Source organism: Eutrigla gurnardus, assembly GCF_963514095.1.
Source record: "Eutrigla gurnardus genome assembly, chromosome: 22".
In the NCBI taxonomy this organism is placed as follows: domain Eukaryota; kingdom Metazoa; phylum Chordata; class Actinopteri; order Perciformes; family Triglidae; genus Eutrigla; species Eutrigla gurnardus.
This window is the reverse complement of record NC_139933.1, coordinates 16,297,173-16,321,302: the sequence shown is the minus strand read 5'-3', so window position 1 is coordinate 16,321,302 and position 24,130 is coordinate 16,297,173. Positions and strand designations below refer to the sequence as shown.

The following is a 24,130-nucleotide window of genomic DNA, read 5'->3' as shown; positions in this document are numbered from 1 at the left end:
AATGACTATTTAGTGCTTACATCCATAATTATACAGTGCTATAAGGAAATTGTAACAAATTATACATATGTTTATAATACATTAAAAACATTGATGTCATAGAAAGTGCTACCAAATCATTTATTTAAGCTTGGTAGAAAAAATGACATGATGGAAATAAAATGATTTGAATGTTAAAAAAATGAAAATTGTGCAACAAAACCCAAAGTACAAAGTAACAAAGTAAAGGTGAAAGACAACGACGTGTGAACATGGAAACCACATTAACTAAAGAGTGAATTAAACATTAAAGAAAAGTACTCGGTTCACACGGGACACTAACAGTGGTCTCCTGGGTGAAAGTCCTGTTGTTTTTGACGTATCCACCATCCCAAACCGGCTAGAGGAGGTTGAATCTTGATTTGAGTTGAATAAAACAAGAATAAAACATACGACCCAACCCATTCCCCTCGAAACACATTCATGACGAGGGTTTTCGCCGGCAGTTGTTCCGTAACCATGGCTGACTCGTAGCCGACTAAAGCGTAATTAAAACCTGGTTTAGGTTTATGTGTGGGCACTTGGATAATTATAAAACATAATATAATTACACGGCGCTATGAACAGATTATAAGTATGTTAAGGATTCATTATGGACGTGGGCGTCGTAAAGAAGCGCTACCGTGTGGGAAGGTGTCAAGTGGAAATACGACTGCTGCTGCGTGATGGGAAAAAAGATTTGAAATATATAAAAAAAAAAGACAAAGAAACAGAAAGATAGTCATGCAAAAAATAAAAAGTGATGAAATACAATCAAAAGCACATTCTTGATAGAGTGTATTAAACAGTAACGGAGACACAACATGGCTCTTATGTTATTATCTTATTCATTATGAATGTGAACATGGAGTTTACATTGTGTCTCCCTCACACACTTGACTTCACGTAGAGTAGTTTGCCAACTCAGACACATTTTGTTCACAGTCTGGTGGAAACAGAAGGTGTGAGGAGTGTTCACGTATAGAGGATATGGAAGCTGTTTGCATTTAGCTTGGGCCATCAATCCTCTCTCTCTCTCTCTCTCTCTCTCTCTCTCTCTCTCTCTCTCTCTCTCTCTCTCTCTCATTTGACTTCCTTGGAGGGGGGGGGGGGTGGGGGGTTATGGGGGGGGGGGGGGGGGGGGGGGGGGGCAGATATCTAAATGTGAACCTCACATCCACGCGTCTTTTGTGTGCAGGTCCGCTGTTAGATGACTCAAGCGGGAGACGAGCAGCTGAGATGTTCTCGTTAAAAAGGAGAGACTGACGCTGCTGTTCCCGCGACATCATCATCCCACACGAGCGGAGCTCCAACCGGTGTGCGATGTGATGCTCAGTCCTGCACGGGAGCAGCTACACAGGAGGCGCGCGCCACCGGAGCAGCAGCGGAGCAGCAGCAGGCTATTACCGAGCAAACCGGGAAACGGAGCGCTTTTTTGGGGTGTGTGTGCGCGGGTGTGTGTGCGTGTGTGTGTGGGTGCTCTTCCTCCCTTCTCCCTCCCTCCCTCCGTCTCCCTATACTCCGATGGCATTCATGGATCGATCAGCGGGAGCGCGTGAGTTACCCTCTTTAAATACAGCGATGTCTTTCATGTGATAATAACAGAGCAACGTGTGGAGAGAACAGCCGCCTTTCTGGGTCCAGCCTCGTTTTTTAAACGACCCTCCACCCTCCACCCCAAAAAACCCGCGCGGGGATGCGAGATTAGAGAAACAGAAATCATGATGTGTTTATATTCATCGTACGCGCATTTTTTTTGCAGCGGCCACAGCTGATGCGCACATCTCCTTAAAGGAGACGCGCGGGCGCTTTGGCAGCATCAGCAGCATCAGCAGCATCAGCAGCATCACAGAGCTGATGCCGCGGCTGCAGGCAACCTTCAACTTCAGCTGCCGGAGGAAAGCGGTCAGCAAAAAAAGTAGCCTCGGTCCGCCGGCCAGTTGCTCTCTGGCCTGGTTTCATCACTGCGCGTTAGTCAGTCTCATGTCCCCGTACGCCAGGTCCAACTAGAACAATGAACATATGCAGTCAAACTTCTCCCGTAGAACAAGAGGTTAACAGTGGAAGGAAAGGCGGCTGCTTCGTGGAACATTTTGTCTTGGAAATACAAACAGTGTTCGTCAGACTAAATATAGATGCACACGTTGCTCATCCTCTGCTGTTAGAGCATCTTGCACGCCGACGTATAGCTGGGTATCTGAAATGATGATGACTCGATTATCGGGAGGTAAAAGATCTCAGGACGCAGGCTTTTGTAAAGACATCAGAGCTGAACTTGCAGAGTAGAACCCATCCCTCCCTCGGATTATAAATGTCATTGACAGGAAGGCTGACTGCCTGATAATATAAACACGATAAAAACAGCTTCTTTGAATATTCAGGAACGTCTATCTAAAAACACACAAAAGCAAAGCAGCAGGTTTTAAGGTGCTCGTGGATCCGGCTTGGAAATACAACGACTGTCTGCACACCAGAGTAGAGATAAATGCAAGAGGAGAGAATGATAGAAGATGAGGCTTGCCCCCTTTTTTTAAATAATAGAAAAGCATGCATGTGGATATTACTACTGTGTTGAATGATTGTTAATGTAAAAGTAAATCTCACCCTGCATGTCATCCCCATTCAAATATCATTTCAGTGAAATAATAATAATACCAGAAGAATAGCATGAGTCTGATGAACCTGCAACCTCACGTCCAACAACGGAAAGCTGTCAGATGTCTTTGTGATTGTGGTTAAGTGAAAGTGAAGCAACGTATCCTCATAAAACAGTGCATCGGATCTGGTTTATTCCTAACTTTTCACGCGTCGTCCAGCAGCACGCGTCCGTTTCCTGCAAATGATCCTTTCAAAATAAACATCGGTCTTCACAGGAAACAATGTAGTTAGGTTGAGACCACACACCTACCTGGTTAGGTTTAGGAAAAGATTGTGGTGTGTGTTGAAACAGCTAGAGAAGTGGCGTTACACACAAGGACATGAATTGTGGTCTCCTGGGTGAAAGTTTATCACTCTTTATCCTCTCTGGTTAGTAGCTACTTGGATATACGAACTAATTTCGTGGGATACAGATACAAATAGCAGCGCGTTACTTTTCTTAGGGATCGCTACAAACAGTGCCTGAATAAAGTAGCTACAATGAATCCTTTGGGGACCACAATGCAGAATTTCATCCAAGTTGTTGCAATAGTTCAGTCCGTAGCATTATGGCATTGCGTCACCAGCATGTTTGCAAACCACGATGAAGGTGAACATCGCTATCAGACTGATTTTCCCTTTCAATGGAAGAGCATGGGACTGAATATCACGATAAAGGACCTTTCAGATTTCTTGCCTTTATAATATGAAGTGAGGCATGATGGGAGCCCATTTTTGTCCTCGGAGGAAGGCCTGGAGTGGATTAAGACGGGTTGTGCCGAAATGCAGCCTGGGTTTATCCTCCGCTGCTGCCTTCTAGTCGCCTCTCTGACGACGTCGACTTTCAGATCTCTCCTTCGAATCATCGCTCCACATGCTGGACGGTGATAATTAGCTCCATACCGAAGCCCGTCAGTCACCACGTCTCTGCAGCGGGCCTGTAAGAGGGGTCATAGGTTACAAGAAGAACTCAGAGCTTGAGACTACAGACTTGATTCCCACCGCTTTCCTTTTTTTTTAGGAAGGTCCCAGGGCGTCACGTCCAGAAGGAGCTTATTTAAAGTGGTGAATCACGGCTTTAGCCTACCTGCTAATCACCAATCACACGGCCACTGTACTGCTGGAAAGGCTCTCGTGGGTCCGGGCTTGTTTTTCCTGCATTTTCACCCTCGTTAATCATGGTTTTTATTTTTTGCACTTTTAAATTGGATTCCCAGCGAGCTCCTCCATGCTTGAAGCTGCTATATAATGTACTTTGTTATCTGCTGATGAGATGCTTTTTACCCCCTGAAACATGACGTGAGGTTATTTTAGTCCAAATGATTAAAATCACGACCAAAGATGCCCAGTCCAATACAACACACTCTGCATTTGTGTTTTTGCTCAATGGTATCTAGATTCTTCATAGGAGGAAGTGTTGCAGTGTCAACAGGTTGATTCATAATCAGAGACACACCTGCCGAGTATTGTTCATTTAATTAGCGTGTTCTTTGCAGCTGCATTGTTCCAGCCAACCTGGAGCAGTGTTTTGTTCTGGAGTGACTCCTGCAGAGTGTCAAAAGCGGGTGCGTTTGTGTGTGTGTGTGTGTGTGTGTGTGTGTGTGTTTGCATTCGGGGGCGGGAGGAGTTGTGTATCTACACAATCAGACCGGGAACATTGGCCCCTTCAGATAATGCTGCTGAATCTGGAAAATCCCATCCGTGCATTTATCCTCATTTATCCTCATTTATTCTGGCAGATCTGATTCAAAAAGAACAAAAAACGCACTGTTGACACTCAAAGTGACATGTTCTGAGGCCTCCATCAAAACAAAATAATCCAATCAAAAACCTTTTAACCCCGAGACAAAAAGGAAGCATTTTGCAATGTGTTGCCTCAGCATCGAAAAGTAAAGACAAGCAGCATATTATTAAGTCTTTTTTTTTTAAAGTGGCACATTTTGCATTTCTTTCTGCAAATTGCACATTCAATTCTGACAAGCCTGTAAATATGATTCTGTTTTTCAGTCATCATCATCATCAGCAGTGTTTTCCTCCCAAACACACGGATGATGACATTCTTTACATTTACATATGGTGCATTTTTTTGTTACTTTCTGTAACTTAATCTCCTAAAGAGTTCTAAAAAGTATTTCAGACTTTTTTTGTCACTGCCTTCCAAAATGATAACTGATTTGACGTTTTTCTTTTTAGGATCTGTTGATACTTAGAGGTTTAGACAATGAATGCAGGCAAACAGTTGGCAGACAGTCACGTAGAAGAGATTTCAATAAATCTTCCAAAAAAACAAAATCAAAATCACCAAGCTGTCTGTCTAAAGGAAATAAAAGGTGTTTTGAAAATGTGCACATCTCTAGAAATACTCGAGGTCCTTGAGCATGCAGCCTTTACCCGGCACATATTTATATATTACACAATTTGCTGCAGCAGAACGAGAGATTGTCCGTGGACGGACGTAGACACTCACACTCACACACGACCAGCACAACCAGAAATGTTGCCTTGTTTATTCCAGCGCCTATATTAACCACAACGCAACTTGATATTAAAGTAGAGATGAGCAGAAGTCTGGCTGAAATGCCCAAAACACACTAATACACGCTAATAAAACATCTTTTCATAGTGTGGAGAGTCAAGTGAGTCAGATAATTACCCTCTGGCCAAAATAATTCACGGCAATATCATCACAATATTGAAATAAAATTTGCTAATTAAAAAATGATATACAAAAGTTCCTTTTAGAAGCAGCTCTGACAGAAAACTGGAACATTCTCTCAAGGATTTGTCGCTTTCCTTCATGAAAGGGTGAAAAAGAATTCTGCCAAAGCAAATATGCAGTTTTTTGTTGTCATTTCTATCTTGTGAAATCTTGGCCTTGGCTTCTCTGCTCCGTGAGTGAAGAGCTGCTTTAGTTAAGGGTTGCTTTTCTCTTTTTTTCAAACTGGCCTTCAAAGCAGGATTGGATTTGTAATAGCAGGGAAAGTGTTCTGGGTTTCCTTCCTGTGCTGCAGCAGGAGGCAGTGTGCAGGTTGTTTACATGCTGCTGATGGTCGCTCAGATTGGGTGTTTCAAGTGTGTTAATGAGTGAACGGACGATAAAGGATTTTATAGAAAATCGGGATAACAAATGTCTTGTGCAACCGGTGGGACAGTTGTTCCTCTATCTCGATAACTGTTAGATATGTTGCTTTGCAATTTAATGCACACATTCATGAGGATGAATCCCGCTGACTTTGATAATCGCCTGATTTTTCCTCTAGCCTCATCATGAGGTTGACATTTATGTGTTTTTGTTGTCGGTGCAAAGAACATGTAGGAGTAGACGGGAACGGGAACAACAAAGCAAAACAACAAATATCTCAACAACCGTTGAAAGTTTGGACAAACATTAAAGTTTCCCCCGTGATTATACAGCGCTGCAGAGAGTACGCATTTTTGTAGGAAGTTAGCATCGGACTGCTTCCTTAGACGAAATGCTATTCTATATTAGCCATTACGTTTTCCGGGGATAAAAGTTTGATTGCAGCATCGCAACCAAGTTGAAAAGCATTCACAATGAGTTGTACAGTAAATGTTGCGCTCTGAAGTTGCATTGATAACTCAGCTACATGATGCTGTCGTTCCCACTGAGCATGTGCGAGCCGGGCTCAGACATGAGAATATGAGGTCATTTATCTCACTCTGCAGGCTCATCACCGGTGGGCAGCATATATTAGACCAAACACACACACACACACACACATACACATACACTGAGGAAGTGTCCTGCTTTGAATCAGCGCTAATTTATGCAAAACCTATTCCATTTCCCTCCAATGTCTTTGCCACGTTTTCATACTCATTTCCAACGTTTCCTGCTCCTTCTCTCTCTCTGCCAATGCACACACTTACGCTATGATTATCTTCATATCCATAAATATGGACTTTTATGTAAGCTACTTACGGACTGAATCACTAAATGAAGAGGGAGAGCAGAGACCCTGCTGGCTGATGGAATATTCATGGGCGCCTTTCAAGGGTCACCAGGGGTAACGGGAGGGAGGGACAGCGAGAACAAAGAGCTGAGCTCCCGTCCTCGTTGTAAATCAAGATTTTATTGTTTCAATTTAGGTCCCCGCTCTTCAATAAATCAAAAGATTTCAATTTGTCAACTGTTTTGTTCATAAATCAATGCAGAATATTTCTGTGTTTGACTTAATTCAACTTTTGCAATCGTCATTGGTGGAAACATTAGCATTATTAGCATTTCCAAAAGATGCTAATAAGGCTTAAGTGCCTTAAACTGACATTCTCTCTGCTGGCCACTAGGGGGCGACTCCTCTCTGGTTGTATAGGAATCTATGAGAAAATCACTCTACATCTCTCATGATTTAATATCTCAGTAAACATTGTAAACCTGAGTTTATGGTCTCAATCTCTAGTTTCAAGTCTTCTTCAATCCAGCATGATGTTCATTTAGTACATTATGGTCCATTTAGAGTCCAACAGACCAAAAAGCAGGGGATGCTTTAGGGGCGGGGTTACCTGCTGATTGACAGGTCGCTACGGCTGCCTCGCTACAGTTGCTACCAGTGCAATTAGCTTCTTAGATTACTTTTTAAACAGATTCGCACCAGAATCCACATGGATCCAGTTCCAGTAAGGTTGCTGCTCGGGGTGCCACTCTGCTGCTTGTGTTCATGTTAATTATTTTGAATACAGTAACTACCGAAATCTGAATCTTGCAGGCATGAAAAGTCTTTGAGCTAGAGCACACGGCATTGATCCCGTTTCATTTTTAATTCCCCCCAAAAAGAGAAGCAAGCAGCAGCCAAAGTCTAGACAGAGAAAGACAAGCAGCTTGGAGCTAAAAGTCCATCTGTGCCAGATTTCACTAATCAGGTTTATGGCACGGTGCAAAACGCTGCCAGACCGGGCTCACCTGCAGGATGCTTCTGTGCCAGATCAGAGCTTTGATACTTCCAGGAAGGGACGCCTCTGAGGGATCCTCCAGGTCACCTCCTTGAGATACCAAGGTCGACAACCCTGAAGGCAGGAGCACACAAACAAATGCTCAAGTTGGGATTCTTGCAGGGGTTTCTCTCTTTGGACAGTAGCCAGGCTGCTAGTGTCAGCCATGTTGCTACTGGTGTTGCTAGGCTTGGAAGAAAACATTGTCCTTAAATTGTGTGCACTTTTCCCGTCCCGTTCTAATCACGTCTTTCTGCTGACTTTGCATGTAATCACGCCAGCTCTTATATCACTCTACTATTCGTCTGAACACAGGAGAAGAATATGTTTCTGTTATGCTCTCCTCGTCTCTCTCTACCTTCTTTTCTCTCCATTTTTTTTTTACATAACTGTGGTGTAATATCTGTGGGCCAAGGCAGTGACCGCTGATTCTCTTTTCTCTTGCCTCTGAAAAAGTCATGGGCGGCTCACCTGCATCAAGGCCCTCGTCTCCTATCAGAGTTTTGGCTTCAGATGAGTCACTTTGACGTACCCTTTGAGGGAAGAAAGCCTCACCTCTTTCCAAAAACTCTCACAGGCAACAAACTCACACCTCCCACTGCCCCCGTCCCGGCTCGCTTCACTGTTCCAGAGCGACCGAACGCCACCGCGTCTTTCACACAGCAGGATTGTGATGACGTGTGGAGGGTTCTTTGTTTTTGATGAACACCGTGGAGGGTGACATAACTGGGCGGATACAGTCGCGTTTTGCCTTTGTTGTTGGCGGACACCTGGTTGCTAAGGAGACTGAAGGAATGTGATGTAAGCGCAGTGTAATGTGACCACTCACTCTCGCCGCCCACGCGAGGCACCGTGCCGACCGCGGAGGCACAGCGGAACAGTCCGCATGTGTGTGTGACAGAGGGGCTCTGAAGGACCCACAGAGAGTTGTAGTAAAAAGAGAGGCAAGTAGACTCTAGACAAGGACCTCGTGTCAGTGACTCTGGAGACATCCTGGTTCCAGGAGAAGGGAAAGAAGAAGAAGAAAGTCCATTTTGGGGGCCAGGAGTCTTCGGGCTCACTGGGGATTCACACGGTTCTTTTTGTGTCTCAGAGAAACCAGGTTACCCACTTGCTCGTCACTCGTTTGTGGACTCCTTAAACTCCCTCCGGTGCACCTAAAAATATCGACTCACATTCTGTCTGACAGCGTTTTTGTGAGAAAATGTTTTGCTATTTTGAGTGTGTTCACCCCAGGTTCACTCCTAACTCATACACATCGTTTATGTGTACAAATGAGGCATTATCATGTGCAAACCCGCAGATTGAAATGATATCCCAGATATGTATTTTGGATGTTTTCTGGATATATTGAGGAAGCAAAAAAAAAACGACTACTGCATGAAAAATGTTTTGCCTCCCCGTTAAAGAAATAAGTGGGGGAAAGGAGGATATTGACGCCTCTCCTGTCTGGAATCAGACTTCACTATTAAACCGCCATCACATTGACTCAAAAGGATACAAGGAATAATTGCATGTGCAAGATAATCTTTGTGTTTGCAGCAGGGCCGGGCACGGTGCATAGATTTCCAATAAGCATGCAGCTGAGAAGCAGCTAGCGTCATAGAGAGTTTCTGTTTGTATTCTGTGTGTGGAGGAGAGGACTTATGGAGGACTTTACTTCAGCCTAAAGAGGACCGGCTGCTTTGTATGTACCACCTCGTGGTCTTTGATGGTGTGTTTAGTGAGCTTGTTAGCTTTCTAGTGCAGGTCAACATATCGGTTTTATGTTTAATGTTCTTAAACGGGCCCTGGTGGGATTGTGTTGAGACATTGCTTGGCCCCTAGGGAGGGGCCCGATGGCAGGGCTCCGACTCCAAAAAGGACCTCCAAACAGACGATGACGTGCTCAAGTCCGCAGAGCCCTGAAACTCCGCCCCTGTCCCTGAAGCTCCACCCCCGGCACAGAAGCTCCAGACATGACAGTTATCACTCATTTATTCAAAGCTTATTAATTTTAAATGTGTTCCAAAACACTCCAAGCGTGTGGACAGATTTGAGATTCAGCACTTTTTGATTTCGAGTTTTTCACGTTTTGGGATTTTCCTAGACGTCGGGAACAACATGTATGAATTTTGAAAAATGGGCACAGTTCCCCCTTTAGTTAAAACATTAATTAATTAGTGTTGTCATAGCCATTTCAATGGCTACGTTCAGGAAATAGCGTCTTAGCTAACAGTGGCACAATTACAGTTTATCAATACACATTGTCCCTGTAGAGAATAAATGATTCAGCAAGCATCGGCTTATATGAATGTTTGGAACATCCACCATGATACGAAAGTGAAGGCCTGATAAAATGTGTTGAGTCCAGACAAAAGAAACAATATCACATCTCTTCCCGGTCCAAGAGTGTGTCCGAGCACAGTGTGTGTCCCGCAGCAAAGCTGCTGCTCGCGATGCTTCCAGCCAATAACCACAACCAACGGCACACAAACGGCAGGGAGACAATGAAGCCAACGGTTGCCAGCGGAAAAAAAATCAATACGACGATATCGATGATTCAGGAGGATCCATCTGCATCCTCTCCTCATCACTTTGTACTTATGTAACGCTCCTCCAGAACGTTTCCTCTCCAGGTCTCACACACTCACAGTCGCCACTATAGAGACACGCCAGCTTAGAAACAGGGAATAGAGTTAACAACCTTCTTTCACGGTGTTCTTGATGTCACAGCACCTTTTCAGCAAACCTCCCTGTGCGTCTGTTATTTCACGCCAGGCGATAGAACATAGCAAAGGAGCGTGCACGTGTGCAGGAGCTCATTTTGTACCGACAAAGTAGAAGCCGGGGGGCGTCCCCCTCTGTGTGTAGGCAGGTCTGCGTGTGCAGAGAGCGATGAACTGGAACATGTGGGTTCGATACCCTAACGAGCCCGTTGTTGTGGCTGTTGTCGGTGTGCAGTAATTGGCCCTACCTCGTGTTCCTATAAATGGAAAGCCTCTCGTTCATCCCTCCTTCTCTTTCATCCCCTCATCCTTCTCCCTCTCCGCCTCTCCTCTCTTTGATCGTCCCATCGGCTGTGCTGTTATCTACTGTACTTGTTTGCTTCATATTCCACAAGTGTTGCTCTTCTGTCGGTCCGTTCTTCTCTTCCTGCTTACGAATCACCTCAGCAGTCAGATAGTGTTGATGACATATTCAGATCCTCCACAAGTACTGTGAAAATCCTCCACTACTGCATTCAAAAACCTCACTTAGGTAAAGTATTATCAGCTCAAAGTATGGCTACTTTACTATCCAGTATGATGCTTCTGGATTAATATGACTGCATTCACGTGGATGTTGCACGTTGCTGTTCATTTTAAAGGTCCCATGTTATACTGTTTTTCATCAATTTCACTCAGCTGTCAGAGGTCCAACAACACTGGATTCATTATGCATTGCCCCAAACCCATCCGTGGTCCTGATTTTCAGCTGTCTAAAAGTTGCTCAAATGAGCTCTGCTGAGAACAGGCTGTTTCTGTGCCTGTACCTTTAAATGCTAATTAGCTCCGTCTGTCATCGCCTACTTGGAGAGAAATGTGGCTCAGGTGAAGTTGCTGGTCCCGTATGGTTGGGACAGATCCTTTTACAAGGGTCAGTGTCGAGGCAAAGCCAGCTTTGTACTGACCCTCGTTACTGAAGCAGTCCGATGTGAAGTGGTCAGCACACACATACAAGCTAACACGGACCGTAGCCGGCACATTGTCATTAACAATGAAAACATGACTATAATGTTGCAGATTGTAAATCTCATAAATCATTCGCAATAATACTACAATATGCCTGATTTATTTGTTTGTTATATTTTGTTTTAATAATCTGAATCTGCAATGTACCGAGTGACTGAAAAAATGAATCTCAGTACGTACAATATTTGAGTAAATATATTTTGTTACTTCACACGCTGATTCTCAAAGTAACGTATAATACTAATAAAAAAAACAGTATCACTTCGGCTTCCGTACTCGTGATGATTACCTCCTTCTCCTGGCCAATAACATTATCGCTAAATTCACATTGTTGTATTTTTAAAAGAACAAAAGAGTTTGTACTCTTATATTAGCTGATCACAAACTTTAAAGGTGCATACCGCCTCTTACTGTCAATGAAAGCCAACAGCAAGATTATTTATCAACTATAATTTCATTCTCATTATTGGTCGGACCTGATTAATATCATGTGAGGCCACGGTGAGAGTATGTCATCCTGAAGGTGCATTAAAATCCACTGAAACAATGAAGAACGGCTCCTCAAGCCAAACCTTTCCCTGCTTTGTCATTTATATATATTTATAATAGCTGTGTTAGACTTTTATATACACTATAGGAGCTTCTACATATGTGCACTAAAAATAATAATAAAAACAACATTTTACCTGCTTGTTCCCGTTCATGTTCTACCGTTTAGCCTCATGTGCCTGAAGAGTATAAATATAGTGTAAATATATAAACTCAGGCGAAGCGTTTCACCCCGTTTCTTCAGATTTGTGCTCAGGTAAATCCCAAGAACATTTTAAATGTCAGTTGCCAGCACAAATGATATGTATCAGCAGCACAACGTCGCTGTGTGTATTTGCATGTGAATGTGTCTACATGTCAGTTATTATGTGTGTTTTTGTTTCTGCCTGTGTGACATTCAGATTTACGCCAGTCTCTTTTCCCAGGACTCCCCCTCCCTCCTCCCCCCTCTTTGTCTCAGACTACAGCAGCGTGTGTGTGTGTGTGTGTGTAAAGGAGCGAGGCCCTTCGTGGCTGAGCGGTTGTGTCCTTTGCCAAGGACACCGACTTGCATTAGAAGTGATGTGCTAACGCCTCGACAAACCGGAGCACTCGCACTCGTTCGGAGGACACGCGTTGTTCTTAGTGACACCAGGCTGAGCAGACGTACATCCATTGCGTATAGATGATGTCACACACTGCTCCCACAATGCACTGCTCATGTTTATCATATAGGCTACGCTTCCCCCCCTCACACATCACCTCGTGTCTGGACTCCCCCAGCAGCAGCAGCAGCAGCAGCAGCATGCACCATTAATTAATCAGCGAGACACAGATTGTCATTTCAGCACTGGGAGCCAATTAAACACTTCTCTCTTTAGCAGCTTCTCATAGATCTTTATTTCCTATTATAACAGAGGCCAGAGCCGGGATCAACCTCGGTTTGTTGTTTTTTTTGCAGCTCCATGCACACTAGTTTGGATTATTTTATTATTGGATATTTTGTTATATAATTTAAAAAAAAAAGATTTATTTTATATAATGATCGCCAGCTCTTTTTTTGGATGAGCTCTTGTCTACATAAAACTATGATTTGCATTTAATGACTCATCTGTTGCTCTTCTTTTGTGTATTTTGCATCAGATGTCTCCAGAAAGTTCCACTCGAGAGCAATTAAATATCTTTGGATAGCAATGAAACAGAAAGCTAAAAATGAATGCATAATGTGTGTCTTCTTAAATGTTTGATTGTGTAACAATCGTGTGTGCATTATTTCTCATTTCATGCTTCTCTGGCAAAGCGTCATTTTTGCAAATTTAGTCATTTATAGCTGCGTGCGTGCGTGTGTGTGCGTGTGTGTGTGTGTGTGATGTAGTCGGTGCATGACAGCAGAACAGACACATCGGAGGAGGATGTGATGTTCTGTGAAGCACACGAGCCTTTAGATGCCGGGGGAACAAGACAAGAGTGAGAGCCGAGTACGAGTCGGGGCCATCGGCGCTGGAATGATTCGAGCCGCTTCAGCTGTCATGCTCTCTGGCTGGTATTAATGTATGAATTTACAGTGAGGAGCAGGTTCACAGATGCATGTGTGTGTGTGTGTGTGTGTGTGTAATGGGGTCTGACTGATGCTGCTTTCCACGTTAAGGCTGTGACGTCAAAGCACCTCCTTGCGTCAGGTAATGAAAACGAAAAAACACACAAAAAAAACTCATAACCACACATAAGAATAATAAGGGTTGATAAATAAACCGTAAGACTCATCCGATCCCACAGAGGATCCGACCTTGCCTTTGCACGCTGCATACGCGATCAGAAAGCTTCTGCTCTACATTGTGTGTGGGATTCTTCCATTATTATTGTCGTGTTGGTTATTTTTCCACACTCATTAATTATTTTTGTAGGCCAATCAAATGTAAAAATAAAAAATAAAATAAAAATGACCACAAGTTCCCAGAGCCCAAAGCAACATCATCAAACTGGTTTGGTTGGATTGAAAATTCAGTTTTCAAAATTTAAAAAATATAAAAGCGAAGCTGGAAAAATCTTCATATTTAAGACGCTGGAACACGGCAATAATAAGACACCCTAACTCCCATCCCAACTCCCATCAGCCTATCAGCAGCTCCAACGGTTTGGTGGTGAAACACACACAGAGGACTTTCATTCAGGAGGCCGGCGTTCGAGTCCCAATCCAAAACAAGAACATTGTCGTTGGTCATGCGGGTCGTTTGTTGCTCGCCAGCGATGTGACTCATTGGTCGCATTGGAAACTAACGTTGGAGGTGGAACTGAATACGTTGAGCTCCAAAGTGTTGGAACTTAAGGCTTTCAAACCTGAGCCCACGAACCAATGGCTGACGTCCGCAACTCGCCGGCGATCACGCCCGTCCGCATGTTTGGCTTGCTGGACCTTCTCTCTTCACTAGTCTGGCATCTTGTCAGAGCAGCAGCCATCTCTCACTCCGTGCTGCTGCCGGCTCAGTGCGCTTTTTAACAGCTGAGACCTGAAATTGCAGGCTTTTGTTTCACTGGGAAATGTGCTACACACACACACACACACACACAGACCTCCTGAGTCATCTGTCAGGACGCACGCGTGTGTGTGTGTGCGGCCGTGGTTAATTAGGAGGGTGGGCTCTTATCTCGTCCTTGCTGCTCCCTCTCAGCTCGACTCGGACTCGCCAGACTCGAGGGGGGCGAGTACCGGAGCGGTTGTAGCAAATAATGAGGTGATTAATGACTTTTGTGAGGGAAGTTCTCATTTAAAGTCAAGATTGAGTTTCCCCTCCCTCCACTGTGATGAACCTTGCTGCTGAATACCAAGATGGATGAATGACAGAGAGGAAGGAGGAAGGGAACGGGGGGAAGGACGGGCGGTTCGATACCAATCCGGTGGAAAGAAGGATGACCGAGTGGAGAGAGAAGAGCGATGGAGCGGGCTGAAAACGTAGAGAGGGCCGACAAAAGGAAAATACAACATAGCTCATTGTCTCCGTCCTACCACTGCTATCAATCCCCCCCCCACACACACACACACACACTCCGCCTGCCTACATGGCTGATTCCCCAAGTGATGAATCATGGAGCGGTATGGCATGTCACACGGTGTTTTTCTCCTGTACTGGCAGGCTTTGTGTTATGTACTGTATGTGTGTTTGTGTGTGTGTTTTATATATGTGTGTGTGTGTGTTTTGGTAGTGGACTCGAAGACACACATGTCTATAAACACACTTGAATAGAGCTTCATAATATTAATCATAACATAGTATTATATCATAAGTATCATCATATTTAATTTATAGTTATAATCCCTATTGTTGTAATACAACATTAATTGCTGATGTGATGATGTGATTAGAACTGACTGTGGTCGTTGTTTTGCTTTCTGTAAAAATAAATAGATTCAGTAACATTTTTCCCTTGACTTAATTGCGGCTTGAACTGAGTTTTTCTCTTTGTGCCAGGATCATCGTGTTTTATTATTCCCGTAGTTGTAGTTGTCATTTATTTTACGGCCCAGCGCCAACTGTGTGATTAAAGGACGACCCGACGTCTGCAGTGACTTCATTGGTTCTGTCCCAAATCACTCAGTTGCTCACGATCTACTCACTACCAGGGAGTCCATTATAGAGGACTATGTAGAGGACTATTTAGAGGACTATGTAGAGGACTATGTGGAGGACCATGTAGAGGACTATGTAGATGACTATGTGGAGGACTATGTAGAGGACTATGTAGAAGACTATGTAGAGGACTATGTGGAGGACCATGTAGAGGACTATGTAGAGGACTATGTGGAGGAATGTGTAGAGGACCATATAGAGGACTATCTAGAGGACTGTGTAGAGGACTATGTGGAGGACCATGTAGAAGACTATGTAGAGGACTATGTGGAGGACCATGTAGAGGACTATCTAGAGGACTATGTAGAGGACTATGTGGAGGACCATGTAGAGGACTATGTAGAGGACTATGTGGAGGACCATGTCGAGGACTATGTAGAGGACTATGTGGAGGACTATGTAGAGGACTATGTAGAAGACTATGTAGAGGACTATGTGGAGGACTATGTAGAGGAATGTGTAGAGGACTATGTAGAGGACTATGTAGAGGAATGTGTAGAGGACTATGTAGAGGAATGTGTAGAGGACTATGTAGAGGACTGTGTAGAGGACTATGTAGAGGAATGTGTAGAGGACCATTTAGAGGACTATCTAGAGGACTGTGTAGAGGACTATGTAGAGGACTATGTAGAGGAATGTGTAGAGGACCATATAGAGGACTATCTAGAGGACTGTGTAGAGGACTATGTAGAGGACTATGTAGAGGACTATGTAGAAGACTATGTAGAGGACTATGTGGAGGACTATGTAGAGGAATGTGTAGAGGACTATGTAGAGGACTATGTAGAGGAATGTGTAGAGGACTATGTAGAGGAATGTGTAGAGGACTATGTAGAGGACTATGTAGAGGAATGTGTAGAGGACTATGTAGAGGACTATGTAGAGGAATGTGTAGAGGACTATGTAGAGGAATGTGTAGAGGACTATGTAGAGGACTGTGTAGAGGACTATGTAGAGGAATGTGTAGAGGACCATTTAGAGGACTATCTAGAGGACTGTGTAGAGGACTATGTAGAGGACTATGTAGAGGAATGTGTAGAGGACCATATAGAGGACTATCTAGAGGACTGTGTAGAGGATTATGTAGAGGACTATGTAGCACAATGCATGATGGTATATCATTCTCGGTCAGTGACCAACTGTTTTGCACTAATTTTCACTTTATGGGGTTTAATAATTAAGCTATGAATTCAGACAGAACTACAGCATGGAGAAGTCACTACGGGGATTCAACTGTTGTTGAGCAGCGCGGCCTCCTGAGTGATACCAGTGGGTTTTAGTTGTCTAGAAGATGATATATCGGTTGTTGGTTGATTTTTTAACGAGTGTGTGCGGCTAAGAAACAGTATTTGATCCAGATGAAACTCGTCTGGCTAATAACTGATCCATTTAATAAGGTCAGTGCACACGGTCGATACACATCCAGTACATTGGATTAGTGCTTCAATACCTACTACCTGTCTCTCTTTGACATACACACACACACACACACACACACACTGCCACCCCTATGTCCTTGTGCACCGACAAACATGAAACACACACTCTTTGCATTGACTCACACTTGCGTGTGCCGGACCAGCCAGCTCTGTGAAAGAGAGACTGTAGCAGAGGAACCGGGGGCAGCGGAGCGGAGCTCGGCATTGTGGGAGCGGTTGGGGGGGGATGCCGGGCAGAAAGGCACACCAGCTCTCGGGCCTCCGACTCTCTATTCACACACATACTGACTGAGTCAGAGGTGGCAAACGTTCAGCCTGTGGGCATCGCAGGGCAACGAGGAGGGCTGGACTGTCTGGCGTTGCCGTGGCGAGATAAAAGGAGGGAGGGAGGGTGATATGTATGTAAGCGCAACAACATGTTTTTACTTCCAGCGTTCTTACATAAAGGAACAGGAATGGTGGGCAGAAATGGTGAAACGAAAACATGTGACTGGTTGATGCTTGAAAAAAGGGAGCTCAGTCTGTAAACGGTAAATGAACATTCATAGCGCTTTTCTAGCTAACTAGCTACTCAAGGTGCTTCACACTACATTCAGTCACTTTTACCCGTTCACACACGTTCATACACTGACGGCAGAGCAGCCACGGCGCCTGCACATCAAGATCTAATATTATCGAACTCATTCACACGCCGATGACGTTCAGTATCTTGCCCAAGGACACTTCGGCATACAGACTGGAGGAGCTGGGATTCAAGCCGAACTGTAATTGTACTCAAAACAGGAATCATACTAAACTTTTAGACAGCACTGCAATAGGGAGATTCACTAAACATGAGTGGTTTTTGGATGTTTCAGGGGGGCGGAGTCTTAAAGAGACAGGCGCACAAATGGAGCATTTCAGTCAGAGGGTGAATACAGGTATATTCAGACAAAAACTGTGCACAATGTGAGCATGGTCATGTATTTCCACAAACGTTGGGACAAAGAGGAAGCGGTGCTTTAATCTAATCTGGACACTAAAGGAAAGAAAAGGGAGGACCAGAGGATGGGAGAGTCTCTGTGGAACAACGTATGCCACGTGGGCCGCGGGGTAATTTATGACTTCTCGCGGTAAAACTGGCGTAATCAAGCAGGGAGCCAGTTGGGGGGACGGGGGACCCGGGAGCCTCGGCAATTAAGCCCAGAGGTCCAGGAGATGGAGTGGATGGTGTGTGATTGGGGGGAAAGGAGGAGGAGAAGCTGGAGGAGGGAGCAGAGAGCAAGGGAGGGATCAGGGAAGGGGAGCGAGTGTGATAAATGCCTGGTTTCTGTGAGGGAGCACACACACAAAATGGATGTCCATGTCCTTTATTTCATCCGGTTCAAGGCTGATCCTCCGGTCCTCCAGCGAGCGTGAGCCGGTCGTCAGGCTAGCAGATATCTTTACCCAAAACAGTCGCCTGTGAACAGGTGCTACACACACACACACAAAATTGAATCATCACTTCCACTTGGCAATTTCATCCAATATGTTTTTTTAGGTCCGCTGATAATTACGTCCTCGAGCCTGCACGTAGGCGGGCGGTGCACGGCGTTCACGGGAACCTGCTCACTACACAACGGTGAGGTGGAAGCTTTTAATATGCTGCGAGTTCTGTGGCGCCGCCGGGAAGCAGCTCCGGCCCTTTTGTTTTTGGTGACACAGAAGTAGTGACGTCATCCCAGGAGCGTAACGTCTTCCCGGTGTAAACAGTCTCAGGCAGGTGGCGGCCGGTGAACGGGCGCCAGCTCCTCGGGCGTTTCTGCTCGTCTTTAAGCAACTGTTTTGTTTCGTTTTTTTGGCAGCTTGTGCACAGACGTGTGTTTGTGTGCACGTGGGAGGGCTTTTGGATCATCCCGTAGATTTGGCTGAGGCTTTATCTCCCCTCTCTCTCTCTCTCTCTCTCTCTCTCTCCCTTAAAAACACAAGGAAAATAGCAACCGTGGAGGAAGGGAGCAGATGAAAATAGCTCAGTAGGCAATCGCTGACTCACGCGGCGATGCTGGGAGTCAGGACGGCATCCATTCCGGTATGCATCAAATCAACTAGCTGTTGTGTAACTCCCTCAGCACCCGTAAATCAAACCGTTATCGCCTTGTGTGTGTGTGTGTGTGTGCCGAGCTACTCCGTCCAGTATGACTTTGTCCCCTTGTTGGCTGGGGTGGTGACATCACAGGTTGCCATTCATCACTTTTTGACAGCAGTCTTTAGGGCGGAGGTATGGGGATGTGGGGAGGGCATGGTCAGCTAACTACCTAGCTCTTTCATCACGCCACTCCAGCAGCGTAGGCTGTCACAGCTCGTGTTTTTTTTGTTTTTTCCAAGTACTGTGAAATGGAACAGGAGCACGAACAGACTTGAATGTGAATCAGAGTCTGATTAACATATCAGCTATGAGAACATTCACCTGGAGGACGGCTCCGCCATCAAAACAAATCAAATAAGAATGAAGAGAGATGAAAAAGAAGGATAATGCTGCTGACATCCAGGAACCTGGATTTCAGAAAGCCGTCATGTAAAAACACATTGTTTCCAGATTTTCTTCATTACATCATGATAGCTGATGTAATGATGAAATAACGTGGAGCTGCGGCCCAGAAATATTGACCTGCATAGTTTTTGTCTAAGCCAGTTTCAATTCAATTCAATGTTATTTATAGAGTCATATCACAACAGAAGTCATCTCAGGACACTTAACACATTGAGCAGGACAAGAATACACTCATGATTTTCAGAGTCAATACAATTTCAAAGTCCCAACATCACCAAGGGGCAAACGTTAGAAAAAAAGAGAAAAAAACTGCCTTAATAGTTACAGTTACCAGCATTTCCACTGTAATAAATAAAAACATAAAGAAAAGTACTGCCTCGTGGTTGTCTGCCTCCACTTAATAGTCAGGTAGCAGTTTATGTTGCATCAGTTTATCCTGTGAAACATTAGTGTGAAGTTGTCATCATTGAAAATGACGATCTGAAGTTAATTTGAAAATTGTCGCTTGTAGTGGAAATCCTGAATCCGTGGCTCCTCTCGGTTTGGCCGACTCGTTCTCGTTTCCCGACTCGTCACACTCGACAACTCGCCGTCATTTAGATTCAGGCAGCAAAATGACTTGATCAATAAAAGATTGTGATTCGGATTAAAATAAGTACATGTGCTACGTTGCTGAAGTACGCAGCCTGCCAGTACTGACGTTAGTTAAACTTTACGTCGTTCTTCGAACTGAAATAATAGTTAAAGACATTTCCTTTCACATTTTGCATTGAATATATTCAGCAACAACATGATTTGGAATGGATTGTTTTATCATTGTACACATCAGAATGAGAAAACTAGGAAATTGTCAAGATTTGGATGTAGTTCGAAGGTAATCATTTTAATTTTGGAGGGACAATTCCACAAGAAGAGATGGGCGGAGTCCAAACCCCCAAAAAATATATACACTATATTATGTGTTTTCTTATGGACCCACACTTTATTTTTGTATTACTTTTTAAACGATTGTTGTGTTGTGTTTATCCTGCTATAGATTGTTTTGCGTGTTCATATGTGTTAATGACCATTTTTCCCATGAATCAAGAAATGAAAAAGGTTTAAAAGCTTGTATTTAGTCCAAACACGCTAACGACGCCTTGTTTTTGGTTCATCGGCCGTTCACTTCACTTTGGGTTTTTCCAGACACACCAAAGACACAGCGATCGTAAATAGACTCAAAGAACCGCCGATGTATCTGAGCCCTCAAGAGACTCAAAAGCCAACACTGAAAGCTAAGTGCCATTAAAAAAAGAATCCGTATGGAGGGCTGCTGTGGTTTAGAAATATTTGGGAAGCACACACTTGTGTGACTGCTGTGTTTATGGCTGCTATGTGAGATCAGTGCAGGACATAATCGCTAATCTCAGACCTGACCATTCCTCCATTAGAATCAAGGGGTGAATTCTAGACACATTTTTAAATGTTCTCTCTTTTGGACTAATCTGTATTTGTCTTCCCACCGACTCACCTCTAAAAGTTCACCTGCACTTCCCTCTGAATGGTGACTAAATCAGTAAATGATCCCAACCTGCTCATGTAAACACACTCAGTGTGCGACTCGTCTGATGAGTTGTACAATTATCTGCTGAGTCATCTTTAAAATGTCCCATGGACTAACGCCGTCTGGCTCCTGTCTCTCTGTACACTCTCTGCTTTTGAATATTTTACATCGTGGATGCCAGAAATCCGACCGCTCTCACTCGACTGCAGCTTTGTTCTTTTTTTTTGTTTGCCTGCTTGATGTTTTTTAGCGCCGCCGCAGGAGCGTTGATAGTTGACCCCTGCCAGGATTATGCATTTTTTCTCTCCCTCACTTTCTTGGCAGGTGCATTTAATTGAACGGAAAACGATCTGGTGATTTAATAACTAACAAGCAAATAACCGTCTGTCCCTCAGGTTGAGGCTCTGAGCGATGCAGTCTCTGTTCGGCGGAGGGGAGCTGGGGCTGCTGGGAGGAGGCGGCGGCGACGCCGGGGGCCTCAAGGAGGATGGCTGCGTCAGCGTGGCGTGGCACTCCTCGCCGCTGCCCCAGGACGATGTCTACTCGGCCTCCCACTTCGCCCTCATCACTGCCTACCAGGACATCAAGACCAGGCTGAGCTGCCTGGAGCGCGAGAACACCAGCATCAAGAGGAAGCTGAAGATCTATGAGATCAAGGTGAACCGTTTTCTTATCACAAGGTCAAATATGAAATGATCGTTGGCAGACAGAATGATGTCCAGGACTAAACAAGGATGAGGCCAGTTTGTTTTTGAGCATCATCGAGGCGCTGAGATCATACACAAAGATAAAAAGCTTTGGGCTTTGATCCTGGACCAGCGGGGGAATAAACAGGAGAAATAACTCATGTTTAAGTAAAAAAATAAAATCATAAGGCGCACCGGAGCAGCGGAGCTATAATCCCATGTGTGCATGTGTTTATCTGGATGGTGAGGTGAGGTCACTCACTTATCTGTTGCCTGATTTGACCTGTAATGTATCTGGATCTCTGTGTAAGCAGTCATGGGAGGCCACGCTATCTGTTTCCCTTAATTAAAAAAGTGATTTATCGTCATCAACAATTACACAGAAGCTGTGAAGGGCTGGCAATAAAGAGACAAAAAATAAATGTAAAAGGTAAAATATAGGAATGTAATGAAATACATATAGATAAATAAAGGTGAATTGACAACAGTATAATAAGAAGAAGTGGACGTGTGTAGATTTTTATTGGGAGCAGGAAGAGGCAGGCAGCCAACTATTTTAATTATCAAATATATTTTGCATTATTTCCTTTTGATTAATCCATTAATTCAGTCTATAAAATGTCGAAAAATTATGACAAATGTCATTTTTAATTTCCCACAGCCCAAAGTGATGTATGAAATTGGCTCCTTTTTTAAAACCAATACTCTTAAAAGCCCAAGATAATCATTAAACCATTATTAACAGTAATGAATGCTTTGGCTTTTCTTTGCTTGAAAAATGATCATTAAAATTAATCCGTAATTAAAATAAGTTGCAGACTGAACAATTTAATCAGAATACTTCCATCATTTTTCAAGTATTTAACCTGAGGAGTATTGAACGAAAGTATCTGATCATTAACATTTCCTTATATTATCCCATAACTTTTACAATATTAGCGTTATTTATGTTCATAAAAAAACATGAAAAAAGCATAAATGTCCAAATGTTCCTGATCTAATGGGGTCAGTTCGGCCTCACACAGCTGAACTAAACGTTATAAATCTTTTAATTAATGGAGATGATGCAAAGTTACAGTCTGTCCCAACCAAAGCACGACGTATGTTTAGTACTCACTTTGTTTCTTCTTCATTTATTTTATCGCCGACAATATCCGTTTGATTAATTTGGTCAATACAAACTAAGGATTTTTGGGGAAATGGCTTGGCGATCGGCAGGGAAACACCTCCTGCTGTTTGCTCGGTGATGGAAGAGAGCAAATACAGTGATGGGGAGCGTCAGGGGTGGATCTAGGATTATGGGAGATCCGAGCCTTAGCCCAGAGGGACGAAAGATGTATGCGCAAAGTTCTGGCATATATTCTGCGTATGCTAACTGTTATTACAACCGACGGTAATGAAAACCATCTAGCAAAAACTCTATTTTTAAATCTTTTTTTTTAAAGATTTTTTTCTGGCATAGATGCCTTTCATTAGCAGTGGACAGATAGGAAACACAGCAGAGAGAGGGTGTGTGACATGCAGCAAAAGACCACCAGCCTGGATTTGAACCGGGGTCGGTTGCGTATACGGGTATTCATGGCATGCGCTCTAACCACTCGGCCACCTGCACACTTGAAAGATACTACTTTGTCAGTCAATAACTTCTCACACACCGAGTATTAATGTTAACATTCACAGACCTAAAACATCTGTTCCGACGTTGGTCGTTAATTGTTGGTCGTTGCGCCACCGCTGAGAAAAACGTTCTTCTGTCCATCATGTAGCTACGTCCATCTGACATGTCGATTTGAACCCGCGGGCGGAATCAACACAGGAAAGAGAGAGAGGACACACTTCTTCTTGGCAGAGCAAGCTATGAACGCAGGTTACTTTCCCGCTGCTGCTGCCTCTCTGTCGGACTCCGGTACTGCAGGAAGGCTACACCAGACTCTGGTGCGGTCAGGGGAGGGAGACTGACATAAACCGCGTTGAGCTTCCCCCCCCCCCCCTACTGTAAACATTCGGGGCTTTGGCAAAAACATCCGGGGCTTGAGCCCAAGTAGCCATCCCCTAACCCCGCCCCTGGGGAGCGTAAAGGACGGGGGAAGGATGAGGATATGGAGTTAAAAGGGGAAGAAATGAGGAGAGTAAAGGGAGATAATGATGCAAAGAGCAAGGGAGAGATTAACTGCTGCATTTAAGAACAAAGGCGGATTAAAGGGAAAGAACCCTGGATATTCTTATTATCATCACGAGTCACGACTGTGTGGCGTTTTACTTATTCCAGGAATTCTATGATGTAACGCTCCAAATTTACCCCCTCGGCGAGTCTTTGCTTCAGGTGCACGAGGACTTTCAACTCGCCGTGCTGTTTACGATGCTGGAGAGAGAGAGAGAGAGAGAGAGAGAGAGAGAGAGAGAGACAGAGAGACAGAGAGGCATCAGTGGCATTTGTTTCTTGTCTGAGAAAACAGACAAATGACAGAAAGTTATCAA

The 24,130-nt window shown here is 44.1% G+C and overlaps 1 protein-coding gene across 1 annotated transcript in view; it reads left to right on the top strand.

Moving 5' to 3' along the window:
- Positions 1-1,228: 1,228 nt before the first annotated feature.
- tbkbp1 (TBK1 binding protein 1) overlaps positions 1,229-24,130 on the top strand; it is a 47,139-nt gene continuing 24,237 nt past the window's right edge. Inside the window, exons 1-2 of the mRNA XM_084040260.1 lie at positions 1,229-1,573; positions 21,362-21,623. Of these exons, the coding sequence (XP_083896386.1) occupies positions 21,378-21,623 (246 nt within the window). The 5' untranslated portion in view covers positions 1,229-1,573; positions 21,362-21,377. The remainder of the gene's footprint in view (positions 1,574-21,361; positions 21,624-24,130) is intronic.